We start from the raw sequence: 24,876 nt of genomic DNA, 5'->3' as shown, positions 1-24,876 counted from the left end.
TAACGTATCAGGAGCTTGATGGCCATGATGCGAAGGCCCAAACGCCGCCGGCTACGGGAGTAAGATCGTCCCGTCAACGGAAGGCTCGAGGCCCTCGACCGCGGGGGAACACAGAAGGGAAAGGATTGAACGTTTTTTCACCTTCCACCACAGTGAGGAATGTGGAGGAGTCACTGTGGTGGATGTTTATGTTAAAATGTATTTTGTGTGTTCTGTTGCTTTTTATTGGTATGACTGTACGGCAAATCAAATTCCTCGTATGTTGCAAAACATACTTGGCTAATAAAGTATGATTATGATTCTGATGATTATTAAATATTAACCTTTGGGAAAATGATTCCTGTAATAATTGAAAAGGGTGACCACAAATATCTCTGCCGTGCAATGGTTTCACATCTTATTTTCTTTGTGGTGCTTCACATCGTAGGCAGGAGCAAACGGGTTTGCAAACCCTTGACTTTCTGCCTTATCGAGCACAGGAATTAAAACTCCGTCACGACAGCCTGTGGTGGCTTTTCCATTCACCCACGGCCAGTTTCATTCACTCAGCATCAGATCAACATGTGCGTTTTCAAAGCTGATGGATAGTGAAAGGCCTGGATAGAGTGGATGTGGAGAGGATGTTTCCACTAGTGGGAGAGTCTAGGACCAGGGGGCACAGCCTCAGAATTACAGGACGTTCCTTTAGGAAGGAGATGAGGAGGAATTTCTTTAGTCAGAGGTTAGTGAATCTGTGGGATTCATTGCCACAGAAGGCTGTGGAGGGTAAGACAATTGATATATTTAAGGCAGAGATAGATAGATTCTTGATTATAGACAATAGGTGCAGGAGTTGGCCATTCGGCCCTTCGAGCCTGCACTGCCATCCAATATGATCATGGCTGATCATCCAACTCAGTATCCTGTACCTGCCTTCTCTCCATACCCCCTGATCCCTTTAGCCACAAAGGCCACATCTAACTCCCTCTTAAATATAGCCAATGAACTGGCCTCAACTACATTCTGTGGCAGAGAGTTCCAGAGATTCACCACTCACTGGGTGAACATTTTTTTTCTCATTTTGGACCTAAAATTGTTTTTCACATCTCGGTCCTAAAAGATTTCCCCCTTATCCTTAAACTGTGACCCCTTGTTCTGGCCTTCCCCAACATCGGGAACAATCTTCCTGCATCTAGCCTGTCCAACCCCTTATGAATTTTGTAAGTTTCTATAAGATCCCCCCTCAATCTTCTAAATTCTAGCGAGTACGGGATTAGTACGGGTGTCAGGAATTATGGGGAGAAGGCAGGAGAATGGGGTTAGGAGAGAGTGATAGATCAGCCATGATTGAATGGTGGAGTAGACTTGAGGGGCCGAATGGCCAAATTCTGCTCCTATCACATATGACTTTTCTTGAGCACGCACTGGAGTTACACAGCAGAGAAAGCAGCCTTGCCGATGAGCAGCAACTGCAGCCCAGGAGCCCGCTCTGCCCAATACATCGCTGTTATTTTACCTGTATAGAGCCCGCAAGCAAGCAACAATGCATGTGGTGAGTGGTCTTCAATCTTCATCAGCAAAGCTCAGTCATTGCACTATACGACCAACATTGTCACTACTAACTTTCCAAATAAAGTTTTACATTTGTTAAAAGCTATGTACAAACAGGACACATGAGGGCATTATCAATGCTATCCCTCCTCAGGTACTGTATTTTGCAGAGTAGAGAAACTCTGTTCAATTTTAATTTAAAGTTCACATTTTTAATTTGAAGTTCCTAAAATTTTAAAGTTTCTTAATTTCCAAGGCTTTAAAACCCTCTTCCTCCCCCCTAACCTCCCCCCATTCCTCCTCTCTCCGGCCCCACCTATTTCTCCCCTCTCCCTCCTCTTCCACCTCCATTCATTCCTCTAGCTTCACAATTTGCACCACTTGTCTCACACCTTCTGTCTTTTCATCTCTGGCCTCCGTCCAACCATCTGTCTATCAAATAAAAAAACATCCTCACCTGTATTCACCGGAATCAAGGGATATGGGGAAAAAGCAGGAACGGGGTACTGTACTGGTTTTGGATGACCAGCCATGATCATATTGAATGGCGGTGTTGGCTCGAGGGGCCGAATGGCCTACTCCTGCACCTATTTTCTATGCTGCCTGCCAGGCTTTGTCCTGCCCCACCTCTCTTCCAGCTTTCTACCCCCCACCGCCCAAACACAATCAGTCTGAAGAAGGGTCCCGACCCGAAGCATCACTTATCTGTCTTCTACAGAGATGCAGCCTGACCATCTGAGTTCCTCCAGCACCTTGTGTCTTTTTTTTCTAAATTGCTGCTGGGTGCTGTCTGTATGGAGTTTGCACGTTCTCCCTGGCTGTGACTCTGTGGGTTTCCTTCAGATGCTCCGATTTCCTCCCACATTCCAAAGATGTACAGGTTTGTTGGCTTCGGTAAGTTGTAGAATTGTCTCTAGTGTGTGGGCTAGTGTGCGGGGTGATCGCTGGTGGTCACGGACTCAGTGGGCTGAAGGGCCTGTTTCCGTGCTGTGTCTCTAAAGCCCAAAACATCTGCAGTTCCTTGTATACCCATGTCAATCTTATCGTTCAAATCAAAAAAATTATATGCTTATGAAAATGTAGTCACCTTAAGAGCAGCATTTTAAAATATACATCCTTACATGCAATCCGTCATCTTTAATTCACTTGATAGCTGCTGGGATTTTAATGTATTTAAAGCCACTAACACAGTTGCAGGCATCTTCCACATACTTGCACAATGTATGTTGTTCTTTGGGGAGCTTGTTTCACATGGAATTGAAGGGAGCCTCGTTCATTCAATCACTTACCTGCGTTGCTATTTCTGCCCTGTTTATCTGCCTTTGTTCGTCTAGATGCTGCCTGATCTAAAGATCCATAAAGAGGAGCATTTGACAAAGAAAGACAGACGGAAAAACAAAGAAGAAGTGGAAAATAAAAGGTAAATGCGACTGAAGATCGAAAAATTCCAGAGAGAAACGTGCAATATAAATAAAAGATCAAAGAGTCACGGAACTGAAAGTAGAGCAGATATGAAAGGAAGACAGTAACATCCCAAACCATACTGTCATTTAAAAATCGCTGAATAAAGAAAGCAAACTCAAAAAGACTTCAAAATTAATCGAGGAATGGGACTCTAGTTATTTAAAAAGCAGCTTTCTTCTGTCAAAATAATGTCAGCTTGAAACATTACAGTAAAAACAATTGACGCGATCAACTGATTTTAGTTTAGTTTAGTTTAGAGATACAGCGCGGAAATAGGCCCTATCGGCCCACCAAGTCCGCGCCGACCAGCGATCCCCGCACATTAACACTATCCTATATCCACTAGGGACAATCTTTACATTTACCATTAACCTACAAACCTGTACGTCTTTGGAGTGTGGGAGGAAACCGAAGATCTTGGAGAAAACCCACGCAGGTCACGGGGAGAACGTACAAACTCCGTACAGACAGCACCCATAGTCGGGATCGAACCCGGGTCTCTGGCGCTGCATTCGCTGTAAGGCAGCAACTCTACCGCTGCACCACAGTGAGAATGTTTCACATCTTTGCGAAAACTACTGCTGCTATAAACTTATTTATACTAACATATTACCTGATGAGAGAAAACTAAATTCACTCACTCATGAGAATAACCCCGGCAAGGAAGCACAAGGCGTGAACTTCAAACATTGCCTCATTTATGAGCTTCAGTTGAAAGAAAAATCTGAACTTTGGAACCAACAGCCAACAAAATGCAATTTTAGATCTCGGTGTTCCAGCTATACATAAAGAACAGCTAAAAATAATTTTACATGCCAGATTAAACACATTGCATTCTATTAAACAATAATCGTAAAATAACGATTCTGCCACTTTTATTGAGATTTTTTAAACGCTTTAATTAATAAAACTGAAATGCAGTAACATATTCCTATAAGGATTTTCAAGATTATGATTTGTTGTGCCTATTCTGTGTATTCTATGAATATTTTTAGAAGCGAGGAACTGTAGATGATGGTTTACATAACAAAGACACAGAGTGCTGGAGTAACTCAGCGGGTCAGGCAGCATCTGTGGAGAACATGGATAGTCTGAAGAAGGGTCCGAGCAAAAACATTGCTATCCATGTTCTCCAGTGATGCTGCCTGATCCGCTGAGTTACTCCAGCACTCTGTGAAACGTCACCTATCCATGTTCTCCACAGATGCTGCCTGACCCGCTGAGTTACATAGAAACATAGAAGCTAGGTGCAGGAGGAGGCCATTCGGCCCTTCGAGCCAGCACCACCATTCATTGTGATCATGGCTGATCATCCCCAATCAATAACCCGTGCCTGCCTTCTCCCCATATCCCTTGACTCCACTAGCCCCTAGAGCTCTATCTAACTCTTTCTTAAATCCATCCAGTGACTTGGCCTCCACTGCCCTCTGTGGCAGGGAATTCCACAAATTCACAGCTCTCTGGGTGAAAAAGTTTTTTCTCACCTCAGTCTTAAATGGCTTCCCCTTTATTCTAAGACTGTGGCCCCTGGTTCTGGACTCCAGCACTCTGTGAAACGTCACCTATCCATGTTCTCCACAGATGCTGCCTGGCCTGCTGAGTTACTCCAGCACTCTGTGAAACGTCACCTATCCATGTTCTCCACAGATGCTGCCTGACCCGCTGAGTTACTCCAGCACTCTGTGAAACGTCACCTATCCATGTTCTCCACAGATGCTGCCTGACCCGCTGAGTTACTCCAGCACTCTGTGAAACGTCACCTATCCATGTTCTCCACAGATGCTGCCTGACCCGCTGAGTTACTCCAGCACTCTGTGAAACGTCACCTATCCATGTTCTCCACAGATGCTGCCTGACCCGCTGAGTTACTCCAGCACTTTGTGTCTTTTCTCTATGAATATCCTTGTGTTTTCGGTGCAGTAAAGGATACAGATTTGAGCTTATAACGGATAGTTCTGCCTGAATTTATAAGTTGAGAGATGTTTGCATTACACAACAATTAAGTTTTTGATATCATGAATATTGGTGTGAAATGCAAATCCAAAGCAGTTTTGGTAAATAACATCAATCCTGATTTGCACCATTTTGAATTGTGGGCATAATGTTTTACATTTCATTGTGCCAGAATTTTACTTGGCTTTTTTTTAAAAAAAGCTCTTTCTACATTTTCTTTTGCTCTAACTACTAATTTAAAGCACTGACTGATAGCATGCACCAAAAAAGCTGTACCTTGGTACATGTGACAATAATATACTAAACTAAAACAAACTGCTGCCTCATCAGCTTAGTTACTCCAGCACTTTTAGTCCTTTTTTTGTAAATCAGCATCTAATGTTCATAAATTTATGTGATGGGAGCAGAATTAGGCCATTTGGCGCATCAAGTCTACTCCGCCATCCAGTTATGATCTATCTCTCCCTCCTAACCCCATTCTCCTGCCTTTTCCCCATAACCTCTGACACCTGTACTAATCCAGAATCTATCTATCTCTACCTAAAAAATATCCATCGACTTGGCCTCCACAGCCTTCTGTGGCAAAGAATTCCACAGATTCACCACCCTCTGACTAAAGAAATCCATCCTCATCTCCTTCCTAAAGCACCGCCCTTTAATTCTGATCTATGGCCTCTGGTCCTAGACTCTCCCACAAGTGGAAACATCCCCTCCACATCCACTCTATCCAAGCCTTTCACTATTCGGTAAGTTTCAATGAGGTCCCCCCCATCCTTCTAAACTCCAGTGAGTACAGGCCCAGTGCAGTCAAACGCTCATCATATGTTAACCCAATCATTGCAAGGATCAATTTTGTAAACCTCCTCAGGACCCTCACCAGATCCAGCACATCCTCAAAATCCTTCCTCAAAACTGCTCACAATACTCCAAATGCCATCTGACTAGCGCCTTATAGAGCCTCAACATTACATCCCAGTTTTTGTATTCTAGTTGTCTTGAAATAAATGCTAAATAAATGTTGTTTTCCTTCCTAGCTACCGATTGAAACTTTATGGGAATCCTGCACCAGCTCCCCCAAATTCCTTTGGGCCTCTGATTTCTGGATTCTCTCCCCTTATTTCTACAATATTATTTAGTTTAGTTTCTTATTGTCACGTGTACTGAGACAGGCACGGAAATCGCTATCAAAATATGGAGGGGACCGGGGGACGGGGGACACAATTTCTTGACGGCCGCGCGCGCGCGCATGCGCACACTCACATACACACACACGCGAGGCTTCGGAGGCTCAATCCAGCGCTAAATGCAGCTCAACTCTGCCTGTCTTGCAGTCGCCGGGTTAACTTACATCCCTGCCTGGACTGACGGGACACCGGCGCTGCTTCTCCGCGCTGGCTGTAAACCTGGGCCATATTTCCCGCAAGTCCAGGGAGGGCTGTAGGTTAACCTGGCGGGACAGGCAGAGTTGAGCTGAGTTTAGCGCTGCTTCTCTGCGCTGGCTGTGGGCCTGGGGGCACCACGCCCGTCTGACTCCCGACGTCTCTGGCCACCCCCGGGTGGGGACGGGGCAGCGCCGAGAGCCGGCCGGGATCGATCCTGGCTGCGGATGAGGCGCAGGTCTGTGCCACGTCTCGTCTCCTCCAATCACCGCGCTGAATCATCATGTCCCGCCCCCATTGCCTGTTGACCGACGTCTCCCTCGGCCAATCGGCTCCCTCGATCATCAGTCCCAACCCCACTGTCTCGCGGAAAGTGGAGATTTCACTGGGTTTTAAAATCCAGGATTACAAAAAATGGGGGGGATGTCCCCCACCTCTCAAAACAGAGGGGGTACGTGTCCCACCTGCCCCCCCCTGGGATTTCCGCCCCTGCCGAGGTAGAGTGAAAAGCTTTTATTTGCGTGCAGTCAAAAATACTTTATTTTATCCAGTCGAAAAGACTACACATGATTACAATCATGCCGTCCACAGTGTACAGATACAGGATACAACATTCCAATAAGTTTATTTTATTGCAATGTTCCTCTGCATTGGGAAGATATCGCGTATTAAATCATTTTATTTGCAGAATCAGAATCGTATTAGTGCACAAAAGAAATATTCTACGTTTTGGTAACTTTTTTATATGTCTGAGTTTTTTAATTTATTGTTGGAAAATAAAGTAATCATAAAATGAGCAATAAATAGAAAAGATAGACACAAAATGCTGGAGTAACTCAGCGGGACAGGCAGCATCTCTGGAGAGAAGGAATGGGGGACATTTCGGGTCGAGACCCTTCTTCAGACTGAGTAAGTAAGTAAGTAAGTAAACTTTATTTATATAGCGCATTTTAAGACAATTTGCATTGACCCCAAAGCGCTTCACATAATTTAAATAATAATAAGTTCCATAGAAAAAGGTTTTTAAAAAAACTGAGAGTCAGGGGAGAGGGAGACACAGAGATATGAAAGGCTCTGGTGTGAAAACAAGAGATCAAAGAGGCCGAATTTTGAGGTAAATGTAGAATATGTTAGCTGGGGGAGGTGACAACAATGCATACAATCAGCAGAATGTAGACGGGGACAGTCAGACAAGTCGGAGGACAGTCTAGGACGGGGAGGGACGGAGAGAGAGGGAATGCAAGGGCTACTTGAAATTAGAGGGGGTGGAAGATTGTGAACTTCATGTGGTCCGCCCTGTTTCGACTAATGCAATCAACTCGACGTGCACAAACGGAAGATCAAAGAGAACAAGTTGTCCAACAACTTTAGGCTGTGCACGCCACACGAAAGAAGAAGAAGAAGAAGAAGAAGTTAGAGAAGTCAATATTCATACCGCTGGGGTGTAAACTGCCCAAGCAAAATATGAGGTGCTGTTCCTCCAATTTGCTCTAACAGTGGAGGAGGCCCAGGACAGAAAGGTCAGTGTGGGAATGGGAGGGGGAGTTAAAGTGTTTAGCAACTGGGAGAAATAAACAGGGCCTGTAAGACCTTTAAAGAATTAATTTTCTCATTACTCTCAAAACGGAGTCATGTCAGAAACATCCATTTTCCCTATGTCTAGTCGCTGAATGTTCTTGAGTCTCTGGATGTTTGTGTACTGATGTACTGAAGACCAAGCTCTCAGATGCCTGTATGTATCCAAATCTGGTATCGGTACAGAGGCAACTTCTAAATCGGTGAACTTGGGTTTTGGGATCATATGGGCTGTGATGGTGTCCAATTCTGTCAGAGAGCTGGATAAATATATCTGACTGCATCGAAATGTAACTCCACAAATAAGATCACCTCTAAATGTTCTTTACAGTTGGCTGAAGATGTCATAGCCCAGCCTCGTAGTAACTGAATGAGGACACCCAAACAGTAGATGATCATTCTACTCAGGAATGTCCCACTTCAGCAGAGTTTGTGACCAGCTCACCCACTCACTCGAGAGTTGTAACCCTTTCTGTTCTTCACTGCCACCTGGTGGTGTTTCTAGGAAGTGTGGACTGCAAGGCCATTGATTTAATTGTGGGTTCCTTATACACACACTACCTGACTTAGGCATTACTCAATGGGCAGCATGGTGGTGCAGCGGTAGAGTTGCTGCCTTACAGCGCCGGAGACCCGGGTTTGATCCTGACTACCGGTGCTGTCTGTACGGAGTTTGTACGTTCTCCCCGTGACCTGTGTGGGTTTGCTCCGACATCTTCAGTTTCCTCCCACACTCCAAAGACGTACAGGTTTGTAGATTAATTGGCTTGGTATAAGGGTAAATTGTCCCTAGTGTGTGTAGGATAGTGTTAATATGCGGGGATTGTTGGTCAGTGCGGACCCGGTGGGCCAAAGGGCCTGTTTCCGCGCTGTATCTCTAAACTAAACTAAACTATACTAAAATTAGGCGACTTGCGGAAGCTCACACTGATGTAAACAATTCAATACTCGGTCCCTAGTGTACTCTAGGCACTTTGTGATTCCCACAACACTGTATGATCACACAAGTTTACATCAGATAGAAGCCAGTAATGGCGGTGCTGCTTACCCAGAAGGCCGCACGTCTCAGAAAGTGCCCTGGTCACAGCTGGATGCCATTGAGACAGACACTGCCCTCAGTGACATTTTGTGAAGGGGATGGGGATTCTGACTTTGTAAAAATCTGAGGTATGTCAGAGTTCACGGAACGTAACCCTTACGTAAGTCGGAGGTGAGGGGTGGGGGGTGGGGGGGGTGGCTGCTGTATAGTGAACAACCTGCCAATTCTAAATATAGGAGCAAGATACTGCAGATGCTGGTTTACATAACAAAGACACAGAGTGCTGGAGTAACTCAGCGGGTCAGGCAGCAACTCTGGAGAACATGGATAGGTGACGTTTCACAGAGTGCTGGAGTAACTCAGCGGGTCAGGCAGCATCTGTGGAGAACATGGATAGGTGACGTTTCACAGAGTGCTGGAGTAACTCAGTGGGTCAGGCAGCATCTGTGGAGAACATGGATAGGTGACATTTCACAGAGTGCTGGAGTAACTCAGCGGGTCAGGCAGCATCTCTGGAGAACGTGGATAGGTGACGTTTCTGGTTGAGACCCTTCTTCAGACAGGGATAGATGACCTTTCCCGACACAAAACATCACCTATCCATGTTCTCCATGGATGCTGCCTGACCCACCGAATTACTCCAGCATTTTGTATCTGTTTTTGCCGTTTCACACCCAAGTAATTGTGGCTGGCTTTATGCAATTGAGGGGAACCAGCATAAGTGGAACCAAATCATTAGATATTTAAATTGTTCAAAAGAGTTGAGGCAAAATGGTATGTTTCCTTTTATCTACCCTTATTCTGCAGTCCTTTCTTGAGCGTACCTCCATTAAGAACTCTCTCCAAGCATCAACGCTTCAACTTGGCTTCTGGCTACGTCCATGTCAAAGGAGCAGAATTGGGACATTCGGCCCATCGAGTCTACTACGCCATTCAATCGTGGTTAATCTACATTTCCCTCTCAACCCCATTCCCCCGCCTTCTCCCCATAACCTTTGACACTTTAGCCTTGAGTCTGAAGAAGGGTCCCGAGCCGAAACATCATCTATCCATGTTCTCCTGAGCTGCTGAGTTACTCCAATACTTTGTGTCCTGTAGCCTTCCCAATCTGTGCCGTTGCCTCTCCCAAGGATGATGGGTGTATGGAACAAGCTGCCAGAGGAGGTCGTTTGGCAGGGAATTCTCTGCCTCAGAGGGCGGTGGAGGCCGGTTCTCTGGATACTTTCAAGAGAGAGCTAGATAGGGCTCTTAAAGATAACGGGGTCAGGGGATATGGGGAGAAGGCAGGAACGGGGTACTGATTGGGGATGATCAGCCATGATCACATTGAATGGCAGTGCTGGCTTGAAGGGCCGAATGGCCTACTCCTGCACCTATTGTCTATTGACCAACATTTAGGAAACATTTAGACAGGTGTATGGACAGGTTTGGGGGGATATGGACCAAGCGCGGGCAGGTGGGACGAGTGTATATGAGACACCTGGTCAGGTGTAGACAAGTTGGGCTGAACGGCCTGTTTCCACGCTGTTTCACTCCATGACTCTACATTGCAAACTGCTCCAAAGGGTCTCGACCCGAAACATCACCTATTCCTTTTCTCCAGAGATGCTGTCAGACCCGCTGAGTTACTCCAGCATTTTGTGTCTATCATCGGTTTAAACCAGCATCTGCAGTTCTTCCTACACACTCAAGGTATCCCTATTCTTCAGAGCAGAGGAGAATGTGACGTGCAGTTGCTATTATATTTTACACTAGCATGCAGGGCTGGATTAACCATTAAGCAAAATAAGCACGTGCTTAGGGCATCAAGGGAAGGGTTGCACCACACAAATGGTAAATCATTTACGGCACAAAAGAAATCACTTAAAACTTGCAATTAAAAAAAGTAGGAGAAAACTTTCAAATATAAATAAAGTGGAAGTATACAAAAATAAACATTATTTTCCATCTTACTGTTAGTTTTGTTTCATTTTGAAAAATAAAAATATATTTTATTGTTTATTATTGTTTGTATTTTGAATTACATGTATATGGGGGCACCAAAATCTTTTAAGTGCTTAGTGCTTAAGTGCTATGGGTCTTAATCCGGCCCTGCTAGCATGGGTGAAACAAAAATAACTTCTCACAGACAGAACGAACCAAAGTGGGTGCAGAGTGACCAGACTTTGGTCATTCACTGCTCTTGTTACTCCATAGCTCTGTGTTAATGCTGCTCATTGCTCCTGTTACTGTTCGTCCCTGTGTTACCTCTCCATTGCTCCTGTTGGTGTACGGCTGTGTTACCTTTGGTGGGGCCTTTCCTGTTCAGCATGGCGTGCTGCTCCTCGGACACGTTGAGGCGGCGGACCACATCTGCCAGGGCCGACTTCAGCAGCTGGATCTCATCCTCCTGCATCTGGACGCGCTGCTCGAGGGAGGCGATGCGATCCGTCACCTCCATGCTGCCGGCAGCCGAGGCACTGTCATCTGCAGGGAGAGGACAAGGGCACACTGAGGAGGGGAAGACCAAGAGACGCCCGCCCGCGTCTGGAAGAGGAGAGCTCACCTCAGCCAGGGCCAACAATGGTCAGGTCATGACAGCATGGGCAACCCGTCCTTGGCAGTCATAGAGGCTATACACCTGGGAAACAGGCCCTACGGCCCTACTCCATCCCGAACAACATGCCCCATCTACACTGGCCCCACCTATCTGCATGTGGCCCATTCCCCTCTAAACCTGTCCTATGTCCTGTAAACATTGCGATCGTTCCTGGCTCCACTACCTCCTTCGGCGGCTCGTTCCAAACACCCACCACCTATTGTGTAAAAAGGTTGCCCTCAGGTTCAAATTAAACCTTGCCTCTCTCACCTTAAATCCATGTCTTCTGTTTCTCAATTTCCCTACACTGGGTAAAAGACTCTGTGCATTCACCCTGTCTATTCCCCTATGTATTTATAATTTCCCCAATGATTTCATAATTCTCCCATGATTTGATAATTCCTCCATGATTTGATAATTCCCCCAGTGATTTTACAATGCCCCCCTGTGATTTTACAATGCCCCCAGTGATTTTACAATCCCCCCTGCGATTTTATAATTCCCCCTGTGATTTTACAATGCCCCCCTGTGATTTTACAATCCCCCCTGCGATTTTATAATTCCCCCTGTGATTTTACAATCCCCCCTGCGATTTTGTAATTCCCCCAGTGATTTTACAATCCCCCCTGCGATTTTATAATTTCCCCCAGTGATTTTACAACTCCCCCAGTGATTTCACAATTCTCCCAAATTTCAGTTTCCCCAGTGATTTTACAATGCCCCCTGTGATTTCACAATGCCCCCTGTGATTTCACAATTCCCCAAGTGATTTCACAATTCCCCAAGTGATTTCACAATTCCCCCAGTGAGTTTATAATGCCCCATGTGATTTGATAGTCCCCTATTATTTTACAATGCCCCCTGTGATTTTACAATCCCCCCTGTGATTTCACAATTCCCATTGTGATTTTACAATCCTTGTGATTTTACAATCCCCCAGAGATTTTACAATTCCTCTCATGATTTTATAATTTCCCTCCTGATATTTTCTCTCAGCTCTTGTTGCTTAGTCTCTGTGTTTCTCGCTTTCATTTACAACCTATGATGCAACATTAACAGAAGCCACTGATTAACTCATTTCTTAAAATACTAATCTGACCAGTGAGGCTGGAGCACCTTGCTCGGCACGGACAAGTTGGGCCGAAGGGCCTGTTTCCATGCTGGATGACTCTATGACTAATATATTGATCCTGAAAGGAGGTGGGGATGCGAATGCATATACAACTACTGTTTCACGGACAAATTAAAATGATTTGAAGATTCGCATGTTACAAGAGAATGATTCCAATACAATATGAGTCTGCACCATCTGGGGAGTTACAGTTGTGTAATGTAGGTCACCACTTGGCTTTTGAAAATGAAAGAGGATTGGGCAAAGCTTAAGCTGTCTAACAAGCAAAAGCAGGGGCCCTCCCCCATCCTAGTTCTCCGACCAGTCTGCCTGTCCTGATTACATTTTATTTTTGTATACCTCGTTGTCAGCTTCCCACAACTAACGATGATCCATTCTACATTTTCATTAAGCTTCGTCCACTTTGATCTCTCGCTTTCACACCTTACCCTTCCATATCTCTGTGCTTCCCTTTCCCTTGCTCTCAGTCTGAAGCAGGGTCTCGACTCAAAACGTCACCCATTCCTTCCATCCAGAGATGCTGCCTGTCCCGCTGAGTTACTCCAGCTTGTTGTGTCTAACAAACGTATGTTGAACAGTGAAGAGATGTACATATTTAGTTCCCTGCTGATCTGCTTGTCTGTGGCTCCTGTCTATTCTTTAGACTGTACTTTAGAGATACAGCATGGAAACAGACCCTTCGGCCCACCGAGCCCATGCCCACCACCAATCCCCGCACACTAGCACTACCCTACACACTAGGGATAATTTACAGTTTTTACTGAAGCCAAATAACCTACAAACCTGCACGTCTTTGGAGTGTGGGAGGAAACCGGAGCACCCGGAGAAAACCCACGTGGTCACAGGGGGAACGTACAAACTCCGTACAGACGGCACCCGTAGTCAGGATCGAACCACGGTCTCTGGTGCTGTAAGGAAGCAACTCTACCGCTGTGCCTCCGTGCTGCCCTATCCTTTGAAAAGGACTGGCCCTAGGAACAGCATACAACTTGTCATTTGCTGCTAAGACCCTATTCTGTAAATTAAAAAATCTACTTATTTTCAACTTGGGCTGGCCCAGAGGTGCAGCGGTAGAGTTGCTGCCTTTCATCACCGGAGACCCAGGTTTGACCCTGACCACGGGTGCTGTCTGTGTGGAGTTTGTACATTCTCCTTGTGTACGGGGCACAATTCAGTGTCAGGGTCGACGTGCGATGTGTCTGGATGGAGGTGTCGGTGGAGTGGGCCGCTGGAGGCCCTGCAGCAGCCTGGGGCTCCATTACATCGGGCACCGCTCCAAGAGACTGAGCAGGTGGAACAAACGAGACCTGCAGCGGCATGGAGCAGCGGTGGAGGACATCGGCAACATCGCATGGACAGGCCGACCCCTGCAACTCCGACACAGTGCCGTCACCAGGGCAACAGGCCTCTATGGTCAAGATAAGACTCTATCAAGATGGCACTGGAAACGTGGCGACTCGTGTACTGCCTCAGTGTAATCTACTACCTTACACCCTTGTATATATGACAGAGCTTATGTATAGTAACATTGTTACTAAACTGTATGTATACATAGAAACATAGAAAATAGGTGCAGGAGGCCATTCGGCCCTTCGAGCCAGCACCATCATTCATTGTGATCATGGCTGATCATCCCCTATCAATAACCCGTGCCTGCCTTCTCCCCATATCCCTTGACTCCACTAGCCCCTAGAGCTCTATCTAACTCTCTCTTAAATCCATCCAGTGACTTGGCCTCCACTGCCCTCTGTGGCAGGGAATTCCATAAATTCATAACTCTCTGGGTGAAAAAGTTTTTTCTCACCTCAGTCTTAAATGGCCTCCCCTTTATTCTAAGACTGTGGCCCCTGGTTCTGGACTCGCCCAACATTGGGAACATTTTTCCTGCATCTAGCTTGTCCAGTCCTTTTATAATTTTATATGTTTCTATAAGATACCCCCTCATCCTTCTAAACTCCAGTGAACACAAGCCTAGTCTTTTCAATCTTTCCTCATATGACAGTCCCGCCATCCCAGGTATACTTTAGTTTAGTTTAGTTTAGTTTAGAGATGCAGCCCATCGAGTCCCTGCCGACCAGCGATCCCCGCACATTATGTGTGTAGGATAGTGTTAATAACCATATAATAACCATATAACAATTACAGCACGGAAACAGGCCATCTCGGCCCTACAAGTCCGTGCCGAACAACTTTTTTCCCTTAGTCCCACCTGCCTGCACTCATACCATAACCCTGCATTCCCTTCTCATCCATATGCCTATCCAATTTATTTTTAAATGATACCAACGAACCTGCCGCCACCACTTCCACTGGAAGCTCATTCCACACCGCTACCACTCTCTGAGTAAAGAAGTTCCCCCTCATGTTACCCCTAAATTTCTGCCCCTTAATTCTGAAGTCATGTCCTCTTGTTTGAATCTTCCCTATTCTCAAAGGGAAAAGCTTGATCACATCAACTCTGTCTATCCCTCTCATCATTTTAAAGACCTCTATCAAGTCCCCCCTTAACCTTCTGCGCTCCAAAGAATAAAGACCTAACTTATTCAACCTATCTCTGTAACTTAGTTGTTGAAACCCAGGCAATGTGCGGGGATAATGTGCGGGGATCGCTGGTTGGTGCGGACCCAGTGGGCCGAAAAGCCTGTTTCCACACTATATCTTAGAGGCTAGTGGAATCAAGGGATACGGGGAGAAAGCAGGCACGGGTTATTGATTGGGGATGATCAGCCATGATCACAATAAATGGCAGTGCTGGCTCGAAGGGCCGAATGGCCTCCTGCACCTATTTTCTATGTTTCTATGTTTCTATCTCAAAACTAAACAGAAAATGAACACTATCCCACACACACTAGAGACAATTTTACATTTATAACCAGCCAATGAACCTACAAAGCCTTTGGCGTGTTGGAACCGAAGATCTTGGAGAAAACCCACGCAGGTCACAGGGAGAACGTACAATCTCCGTACAGACAGCACCCGTAGTCAGGATCGAACCCTGGGTCTCTGGAGCTGTAACGCAGTAGCTCTACCGCGGCACCACCGTGCCACCAGCAAAAAAATAATTTCAATGTACTTAGGTATATGTGAGAATAAAGTATTGATTCTGGTTCATTGGGTCCTCTGAAGTTAATCATATAAATACTCCTTGATGATTTGCCCCGTAGATGGCAGCCTTACTCCCATCCAGCAGAGAGGATGAATGGATCAGAAGCTGCCAGCCCTGTTGGTCAGCATTTTTGTGGTACACACTTGCAAACAAGTATAGTATGTAGGAACTGCAGATGCTGGTGAAGGTTCCTGACCAGAAACGTCATCTATTCCTTTTCTCCAGAGATGCTGCCTGACTGTCTGTGTTACTCCAGAGGTCTGTGTCCACCTTGTAAAGAAGTATTATGCTCATCCACATGTGTACATCATTTTTATTGGGATTTTATCGTTATCCATGTGTACAGAGTTTGACAGAAGGATAGACACAAAACGCTAGTGTAACTCAGCGGGACAGGCAGCATCTCTGGATTCTTCTTCAGAGTTATGCTGCAGTAAGAATGTCTGTTTTTTGAGTGTTTTTATCCTAATTTGAGGAAGGACATTCTTGCTATTGAGGGAGTGCAGCGTAGGTTTACAAGGTTAATTCCCGGGACTGTCATATGCTGAGAGAATGGAGCAGCTGGGCTTGTACACTCTGGAGTTTAGAAGGATGAGAGGTGATCTCATTGAAACATATAAGATTGTTAAGGGTTTGGACACGCTAGAGGCAGGAAACGTGTTCCCGATGTTGGGGGAGTCCGGAACCAGGGGCCACAGTTTAAGAATAAGGAGTAAGCCATTTAGAGCGGAGACGAGGAAACACTTTTTCTCACAGAGAGTGGTGAGTCTGTGGAATTCTCTGCCTCAGAGGGCGGTGGAGGCAGGTTCTCTGGATGCTTTCAAGAGAGAGCTAGATAGGGCTCTTAAAGATAGCGGAGTCAGGGGATATGGGGAGAAGGCAGGAACGTGGTACTGATTGGGGATGATCAGCCATGATCACATTGAATGGCGGTGCTGGCTCGAAGGGCCGAATGGCCTACTCCTGCACCTATTGTCTATTGTCTATTGTCTGTTGTCAGTACATGTGACAATTAAACACTCTTGACTCACGAAGAGAATGTGCTGTCATAGTGGTGTATAAATATGTAATGTGTTGTTTTGAAGTTCAGAAAAAAAAGGTGTGTTTGTGTTTACATAGAAACATAGAAAATAGGTGCAGGAGTAGGCCATTCGGCCCTTCAAGCCTGCACCGCCATTCAATATGATCATGGCTGATCATCCAACTCAGTATCCTGTACCTGCCTTCTATCCATACCCCCTGATCCCTTTAGCCACAAGGGCCACATCTAACTCCCTCTTAAATATAGCCAATGAACATGGCCTCAACTACCTTCTGTGCAGAGAATTCCACAGATTCACCACTCTCTGTGTGAAAAATGTTTTTCTCATCTCGGTCCTAAAAGATTTCCCCCTTATCCTTAAACTGTGACCCCTTGTTCTGGACTTCCCCAACATCGGGAACAATCTTCCTGCATCTAGCCTGTCCAACCCCTTAAGAATTTTGTAAGTTTCTATAAGATCCCCCCTCAATCTTCTAAATTCTAGCGAGTACAAGCCGAGTCTATCCAGTCTTTCTTCATATGAAAGTCCTGACATCCCAGGAATCAGTCTGGTGAACCTTCTCTGTACTCCCGCTATGGCAAGAATGTCTTTCCTCAGATTAGGAGACCAAAACTGTACACAATACTCCAGGTGTGGTCTCACCAATACCATGTACAACTGCAGTAGAACCTACACAAAATTGCTGGGGAAACTCAGCGGGTGCAGCAGCATCTATGGAGCGAAGGAAATAGGCGACGTTTCGGGCCGAAACCCTTCTTCAGACTGATGGGGGGTGGGGGGGGGGGGAAAGAAAGAAGGAAAGGGGGAGGAGGAGGAGGAGCCCGAGGGCGGGCGGATGGGAGGGTGGGAGGAGACAGCTAGAGGGTTAAGGAAGGGGAGGAGACAGCAAGGGCTAGCCAAATTGGGAGAATTCAATGTTAATGCCATAAGGACGCAAGGTCCCCAGACGGAATATGAGGTGCTGTTCCTCCAATTTCCGCTGTTGCTCACTCTGGCAATGGAGGAGACCCAGGACAGAGAGGTCGGATTGGGAATGGGAGGGGGAGTTGAAGTGCTGAGCCACCGGGAGGTCAGGTAGGTTATTGCGGACTGAGCGGAGGTGTTCGGCGAAACGATCGCCCAACCTACGCTTGGTCTCACCGATGTAAATCAGCTGACATCTAGAGCAGCGGATGCAGTAGATGAGGTTGGAGGAGATACAGGTGAACCTTTGTCGCACCTGGAACGACTGCTTGGGACCTTGAATGGAGTCGAGGGGGGAGGTGAAGGGACAGGTGTTGCATTTCTTGCGGTTGCAACGGAAAGTGCCCGGGGAGGGGGTGGTGCGGGAGGGACCTCCCTGCTCCTATACTCAAATCCTTTTGATATGAATGCTAACATACCATTCGCTTTCTTCACTGCCTGCTGCACCTGCATGCCTACTTTCAATGACTGGTGTACATCAGCTTGGAGGATGTGGAATCGATATGGGTAGGGCTGCGAAACACTAAGGGGCAGAAAACGCTAGTGGGAGTTGTGTACAGGCCACCTAACAGTAGTAGCGGAGTTGGGGATGGCATACTCCAGGTGTGGTCTCACCAAGACCCTCTACAACTGCAGTAGAACCTCCCTGCTCCTATACTCAAATCCTTTTGCTATGAATATGGAAAGTTTGGCTTTGATAATGAAAGATGTGGGATTAGTGGTGGGCAAGGACTCAGTGGGCCGAAGAGCCTGTTTCCACACTGTATCTCTAAACAGTTTACAATTTCACCAAAGCCAATCAATCAACCTACAAACCTGTACACCTTTGGAGTGTGGGAGGAAACTGGAGCACCCGGAAAAAACCCACGCAGTCACAGGAGAACGTACTGACAGCACCCCTAGTCGGGATCGAACACGCGTCTCTGGTGCTGTGAAGCAGCAACTCTACCGCTGCTCCACCGTGCTGCCTAATATCGTACATTCCCATTAATCCAACGCACGAGAATCGGATGGTGTATAGATCAGGTACATGTGAGAATAAAGGTGATGAAGATCAGCTGGGAAGACAAATAATAATAATAATGGATGGGATTTATATAGCGCCTTTCTAATACTCAAGGCGCTTTACATCGCATTATTCATTCACTCCTCAGTCACACTCGGTGGTGGTAAGCTACTTCTGTAGCCACAGCTGCCCTGGGGCAGACTGACGGAAGCGTGGCTGCCATTCTGCGCCTACGGCCCCTCCGACCACCACCAATCACTCACACACATTCACACACAGGCAAAGGTGGGTGAAGTGTCTTGCCCAAGGACACAACAACAGTATGCACTCCAAGCGGGATTCGAACCGGCCACCTTCCGGTCGCCAGCCGAACACTTAGCCCATTGTGCCATCTGTCGTCCCAAATGCACCGACATCAGCATTTTGGATGAAGCCAACATGACCAGCATCACCGCCACAATAATGCAGCACCAACTTCGATGGACTGGCCATGTCATCCGTATGTCCTAAACAAATCCTGTACTGTCAATTGAAGGAAGGTCGGCGAGCCCCCGGCAGGCCAAAGAAACGCTTCAAGGACAACATCAAGAACAGTCTGAAGAAATTCCACATCACATCAAGCAACTGGGAGCACATTGCACTGGACAGGTGCTCCTGGAGGAAATCCGTGCAGGAAGGAGCTGCACGTCATGAAATGGAACTACGCCGTGTCGCAGAGACAAAGTGACAGCACTGTAAGGAGAGAGAGAAGGGGTCTCGACAACTACTAACTACCGCCAGTCTCCACTGCCCACGTTGCACCAAGGTGTGTGGATCACGGATCGGCCTCTACAGACATCTGCAGACCCTATGGAGAGGAGAGGACAGTCATACTCATTTCGAGTGGCCGCCGATGATGTTGAAATCGTGTTGCTTCGGAGCTCAGAAGGAAAAATGTATAAGTGCGTTTTACATTGCTTTGATATGGAAAGATGTTGCTTTGATTTTGCACTACAGCAGATGAGCAGAATTCATGAATCTCTGATCAAAGTGAATCAAATGCAATGTCCGGATTAAGATCTCACGGAGGTGAGCGGTGAGGTTGGTAATGAAGGCACTGGCTGGCAAAACTCTGCCACATTCTGGCTGACCTGCATAAATAATAATATAAACACTCACATCAAGACCTGGTTTTGTTTAGTTTAGAGATACAGCACGGAAACAGACCCTTCGGCCTACCGAGTCAATAGACAATAGACAATAGATGCAGGAGTAGGCCATTCGGCCCTTCGAGCCAGCACCTCCATTCAATGTGATCATGGCTGATCATCCCCAATCAGTACCCCGTTCCTGCCTTCTCCCCATATCCCCTGACTCCGCTATCTTTAAGAGCCCTATCTAGCTCTCTCTTGAAAGTATCCAGAGAACCTGCCTCCACCGCCCTCTGAGGCAGAGAATTCCACGCCAACCATTGATCAGCCGTACACTACAAGGGTCTCGACCCCACCCCCTCTGCCCACCTGTCTGCCTATTTGATAGAACATATACCCTTGAATATTCAGTTCCCAGCCCTGGCCCTCTAGCAGCCATGTCTCTGTAATTCCCACAACATCATACTTGCCAATTTCCAACTGAGCCTCAAGCTCATCCACTTTATTTCTTATACTTCGCGCATTCATATACAATACTTTTAATATATTACTCGCCTCACCTTTCACATCGATTCCTATTTCACTTGGTTATACTCTTCTATCCCTTCCTGAGATTTCTGCCCTATTAATTCTGCTGTCTTTCTTAAACTCTCTTTCCCTTTAACTCCATCCTTAGATCTCCAAAACATCACCCATTCCTTCTCTCTAGAGATGCTGCCTGTCCCGCTGAGTTACTCCAGCTTTTTGTGTCTGCCTTCAGTTTAAACCAGCATCTACAGTCCCTTCCTACACACTAGTTCTAACCTACACACTGGGGACAATATACAGATGTCAATCAACCTACACAAATTTGGACTATGGAAGGAAACCGGAGCACCACGCGGTCACAGGGAGAACGTGCAAACTCCGTACAGACAGCACCCGTAGTCAGGATCGAACCCAGGTCCCTGGCAATGTGAGGCAGCAACTCTACCGCTGCACCACTGTGGTGCCCTGTGTAGCACCAATAAGATCGGGTGAATCGGTGAATGCATAGAGCCTTTTACACAGAGTCGGGGAATCAAGAATGAGGACATAGGTTTAAGATGAGACAGGAAAGAGTTGCATCAGCAGTTTGGGACCTTTTGTATAAACCAGCAGTACCTTTTTTAGTTTAATTTAGTTTAGTTTAGAGATACAGTGTGGAAACAGGCCCTTCGGCCCACTGATTCCACACCGACCAGTGATAACATCCACATTCGTTCTCTCCTGCACACTGGTGACAAGTTATAAAAGCCAATTAAACTACAAATGTGCGGAGTTGGAGTGTGGGAGCAGCCCGGAGGAAACCCAGGCGGTCACAGGAAGAACGTGCAAACTCCGTACCGACAGCACCCGCGATCAGGATCAAACCCGGGCCTCTGCCGCTGTGCCGCCCAGTTTCGCCATTGTCAGTGGCGGCCTGAACAATATTACCCTGGCGCTTACTCTTGCAGAGGGCAGTGTTCATACCACGAGTTGTTTACTTTTATGGGTCTATTGCCGATTAGGTTTCTTCAGTTCATTTTTGAAACGATCCTGTGCCATGTCATTGCTGTGACAGTCCCTGCAGCCATGTAGATTGGAGTGAAATGGAACATTCACGCGATCTCTTGCTTGAATAAAAGAATGGTACTGTTGGAATTGGCCCGACAGGGAAGGGTGGGACGGTCTGTGCAAAATAGTTTCAAGAGTATCCTTTTGGGAGCAGTTTGGCTGCTAGACAATGATGTGTTGGAACATTTCATTTTCTAAAGTGGAGGATGAGGGGTGACTTTATAGAGGTTGACAAAATCATGAGATAAATAGATAAGGTGAATGCACAGAGTCTCTTGCCCAGAGTAGGGGAATCGACAACCAGAGGACATAGGTTTACGGTGAAGGGGAAAAGGGGAACCTGAGGGGCAACTTATTTTTAGACTAAGGGTGGTGGGTGTATGGAATGAGCTACCGGAGGTGGTAGTTGAAACATAGAAACATAGGATGCAGGAGGAGGCCATTCGGCCCTTCGAGCCAGCACCGCCATTCATTGTGATCATGGCTGATCGTCCCCAATCAATAACCCGTGCCTGCCTTCTCCCCATATCCCTTGACTCCACTAGCCCCTAGAGCTCTATCTAACTCTCTCTTAAATCCATCCAGTGATTTGGCCTCCACTGCCCTCTGTGGCAGGGAATTCCACAAATTCACAACTCTCTGGGTGAAAATGTTTTTTCTCACCTCAGTCTTAAATGACCTCCCCTTTATTCTAAGACTGTGGCCCCTGGTTCTGGACACGCCCAACATTGGGGACATTTTTCCTGCATCTAGCTTGTCCAGTCCTTTTATAATTTTACATGTTTCTATAAGATAACCCCTCATCCTTCTAAACTCCAGTGAATACCTAGAAGCCTATTTTCAATCTTTCTTCATATGACAAGCCCGCCATCCCAGGGATCAATCTCGTGAACCTACGCTGCACTGCCTCAATCACAAGGATGTCCTTCCTCAAATTAGGAGACCAAAACTGTACACAATACTCCAGATGTAGTCTTACCAGAGCCCTATACAACTGCAGAAGAACCTCTTTACTCCTATACTGAAATCCTCGTGTTATGAAGGCCAACATTCCATTAGCTTTCTTCACTGCCTGCTGTACCTGTAAGCCAACTTTCAGTGACCGGTGTACAAGGACACCCAGGTCTCTCTGCACCTCCCCCTTACCTAACCTAACCCCATTGAGATAATAATCTGCCCCCTTGTTTTTGCCGCCAAAGTGTATAACCTCACATTTATCTATATTATACTGCATCTGCCACGCATCTGCCCACTCACTCAACCTGTCCAGGTCACCCTGCAACCTCCTAACATCCTCTTCACAGTTCACACTGCCACCCAGCTTTGTGTCAGCCGCAAACTTGCTAGTGTTGCTCCTAATTCCCTCTTCCAAATCATTAATATATATGGTAAACAGTTGCGGCCCCAACACCGAGCCTTGCGGCACTCCACTCACCACTGCCTGCCATTCTGAAAAGGACCCGTTCACTAGTATTCTTTGCTTCCGGTTTGCCAACCAATTTTCTATCCATGTCAACACCCTACCCCCAATACCATGTGCTCTAATTTTAGTCACCAGTCTCCCGTGCGGGACCTTATCAAAGGCTTTCTGAAAGTCTAGATACACTACATCCACTGGCTCCCCTTCATCCATTTTACTTGTCACATCATCAAAAAATTCCAGAAGATTAGTCAAGCATGATTTCCCTTTCATAAATCCATGTTGACTTGGACTAATCCTTTTACTGCTATCCAAATGCCCCATTATTACCTCTTTAATAATTGACTCCAGCATCTTTCCCACCACCGAAGTCAGGCTAACTGGTTTGTAATTCCCCGTTTTCCCTCTCGCTCCTTTCTTGAAAAGTGGGATAACATTAGCTATCCTCCAATCCACAGGAACTGATCCTGAATCTATTGAACATTGGAAAATGATCACCAATGTGTCCACTATTTCTAGAGCCACCTCCCTGAGGACCCTGGGATGCAGACCATCAGGCCCAGGGGATTTATCATCCTTCAGTCCCATTAGCCTACCCAATACTATTTCTCGCCTAGTGAAAATTTCTTTCAGTTCCTCTACCCCCTTAGATCCTCTGTCCTCCAGTACATCTGGGAGATTGTTTGTGTCTTCCTTAGTGAATACAGATCCGAAGTACCTATTCAACTCTTCTGCCATTTCCTTGTTGCCCATAATAATTTCACCCGTGTCTGCCTTCAAGGGACCCACATTTGACTTTGCTACTCTTTTTCCCTTAACATATCTAAAGAAGCTTTTACTGTCCTTCTTTATATTCCTGGCCAGCTTCCCTTCGTACTTCATCTTTTCAGCCCGTATTGCCCGTTTTGTTTCCTTCTGTTGTCCTATGAGGCAGGTACTATCACAACGTCTAAGAAACATTTAGACAGGTACATAGGTAAGACAGGTTTAGAGACATATGGGCCAAATGCAGGCAGGTGGGACTAGTGTAGATGGGACTAGTATAGATGGGACATGTTAGTTGGCGTGGGCAAGTTGGGCCAAAGGGTCTGTTTCCACGATGTACCACTCTCTGACTATAAAAGCAGAATCATACCTGTTCCTGTGGTTCAATTATGATTTTATTGTCACATGTGCGAAGTGCAAACGCACAGCAAAATTATTTTCTTACTAACAGTCCAGTCGAATATTGCCATATCTAAGCATACCCCCTGATTAGGAAAACACGAAGAAATGGTCCACTGATCCCATATGCTAGATTGGCCTTGCATTGACACCATCTCCTGTGCCTTGCTGTTCCATGTTCTACATTCTATAAGGAATACTGTTATTTTATTCCCTTTACTATCTAGCTGCACATAATTTGATTTGAGTTTCGGAGCGAGCTGCAGTTGTACAGGGTCCTGGTGAAACCACACCTGGAGTATTGTGTGCAGTTTTGGTCTCCTAATTTGAGGAAGGACATTCTTGCTATTGAGGGAGTTCACCAGGTTAATTCCCGGGATGGCGGGACTGTCATATGTTGAATGAATGGGTCGACTGGGCTTGTGTTCACTGGAATTTAGAAGGAAGAGAGGAGATCTTCTAGAAACATAGACTAGATTGGACAGACTAGATGCAGTGAAAATGTTCCCCAATGTTAGGGGAATCAGAACCAGGGGTCACAGTTTAAGAATAAGGGCTAGGCCATTTCGGACTGAGATGAGGAGAAACCTTTCCACCCAGAGAGTTGTGAATCTGTGGAATTCTCTGCCACATAAGGCAGTGGGGGCCAATTCACTGGATGTATTCAAGAGAGGGTTAGATTTAGCTCTTACTGTGTGGCTAGGTTCAGCTCCAACTCAATAATTAAGTTTGCTGATGACACTGTGGTGGTGGGCCTGATCTCAGACAACGATGAGAAGGCCTACCGGGAGGAGGTGGCTGGTCTAGCACTCTGGTGCC

General features: G+C 46.3%; 1 protein-coding gene across 1 annotated transcript in view; it reads right to left on the bottom strand.

Annotated features, from left to right (window-relative positions):
• The window catches only part of eml1 (EMAP like 1), a gene marked incomplete at its 3' end in the record, with an annotated part of 132,051 nt that overhangs the window by 60,119 nt on the left and 47,056 nt on the right, over window positions 1–24,876 (bottom strand). Inside the window, exons 2-3 of the mRNA XM_033027782.1 lie at window positions 11,224–11,406; window positions 2,820–2,876 (exon numbers count right to left, since the gene is read on the bottom strand). Of these exons, the coding sequence (XP_032883673.1) occupies window positions 2,820–2,876; window positions 11,224–11,406 (240 nt within the window). The remainder of the gene's footprint in view (window positions 1–2,819; window positions 2,877–11,223; window positions 11,407–24,876) is intronic.

Source organism: Amblyraja radiata, chromosome 9, assembly GCF_010909765.2.
Source record: "Amblyraja radiata isolate CabotCenter1 chromosome 9, sAmbRad1.1.pri, whole genome shotgun sequence".
Lineage (NCBI taxonomy): Eukaryota > Metazoa > Chordata > Chondrichthyes > Rajiformes > Rajidae > Amblyraja > Amblyraja radiata.
This window is presented reverse-complemented; position numbering and strand designations above follow the sequence as displayed.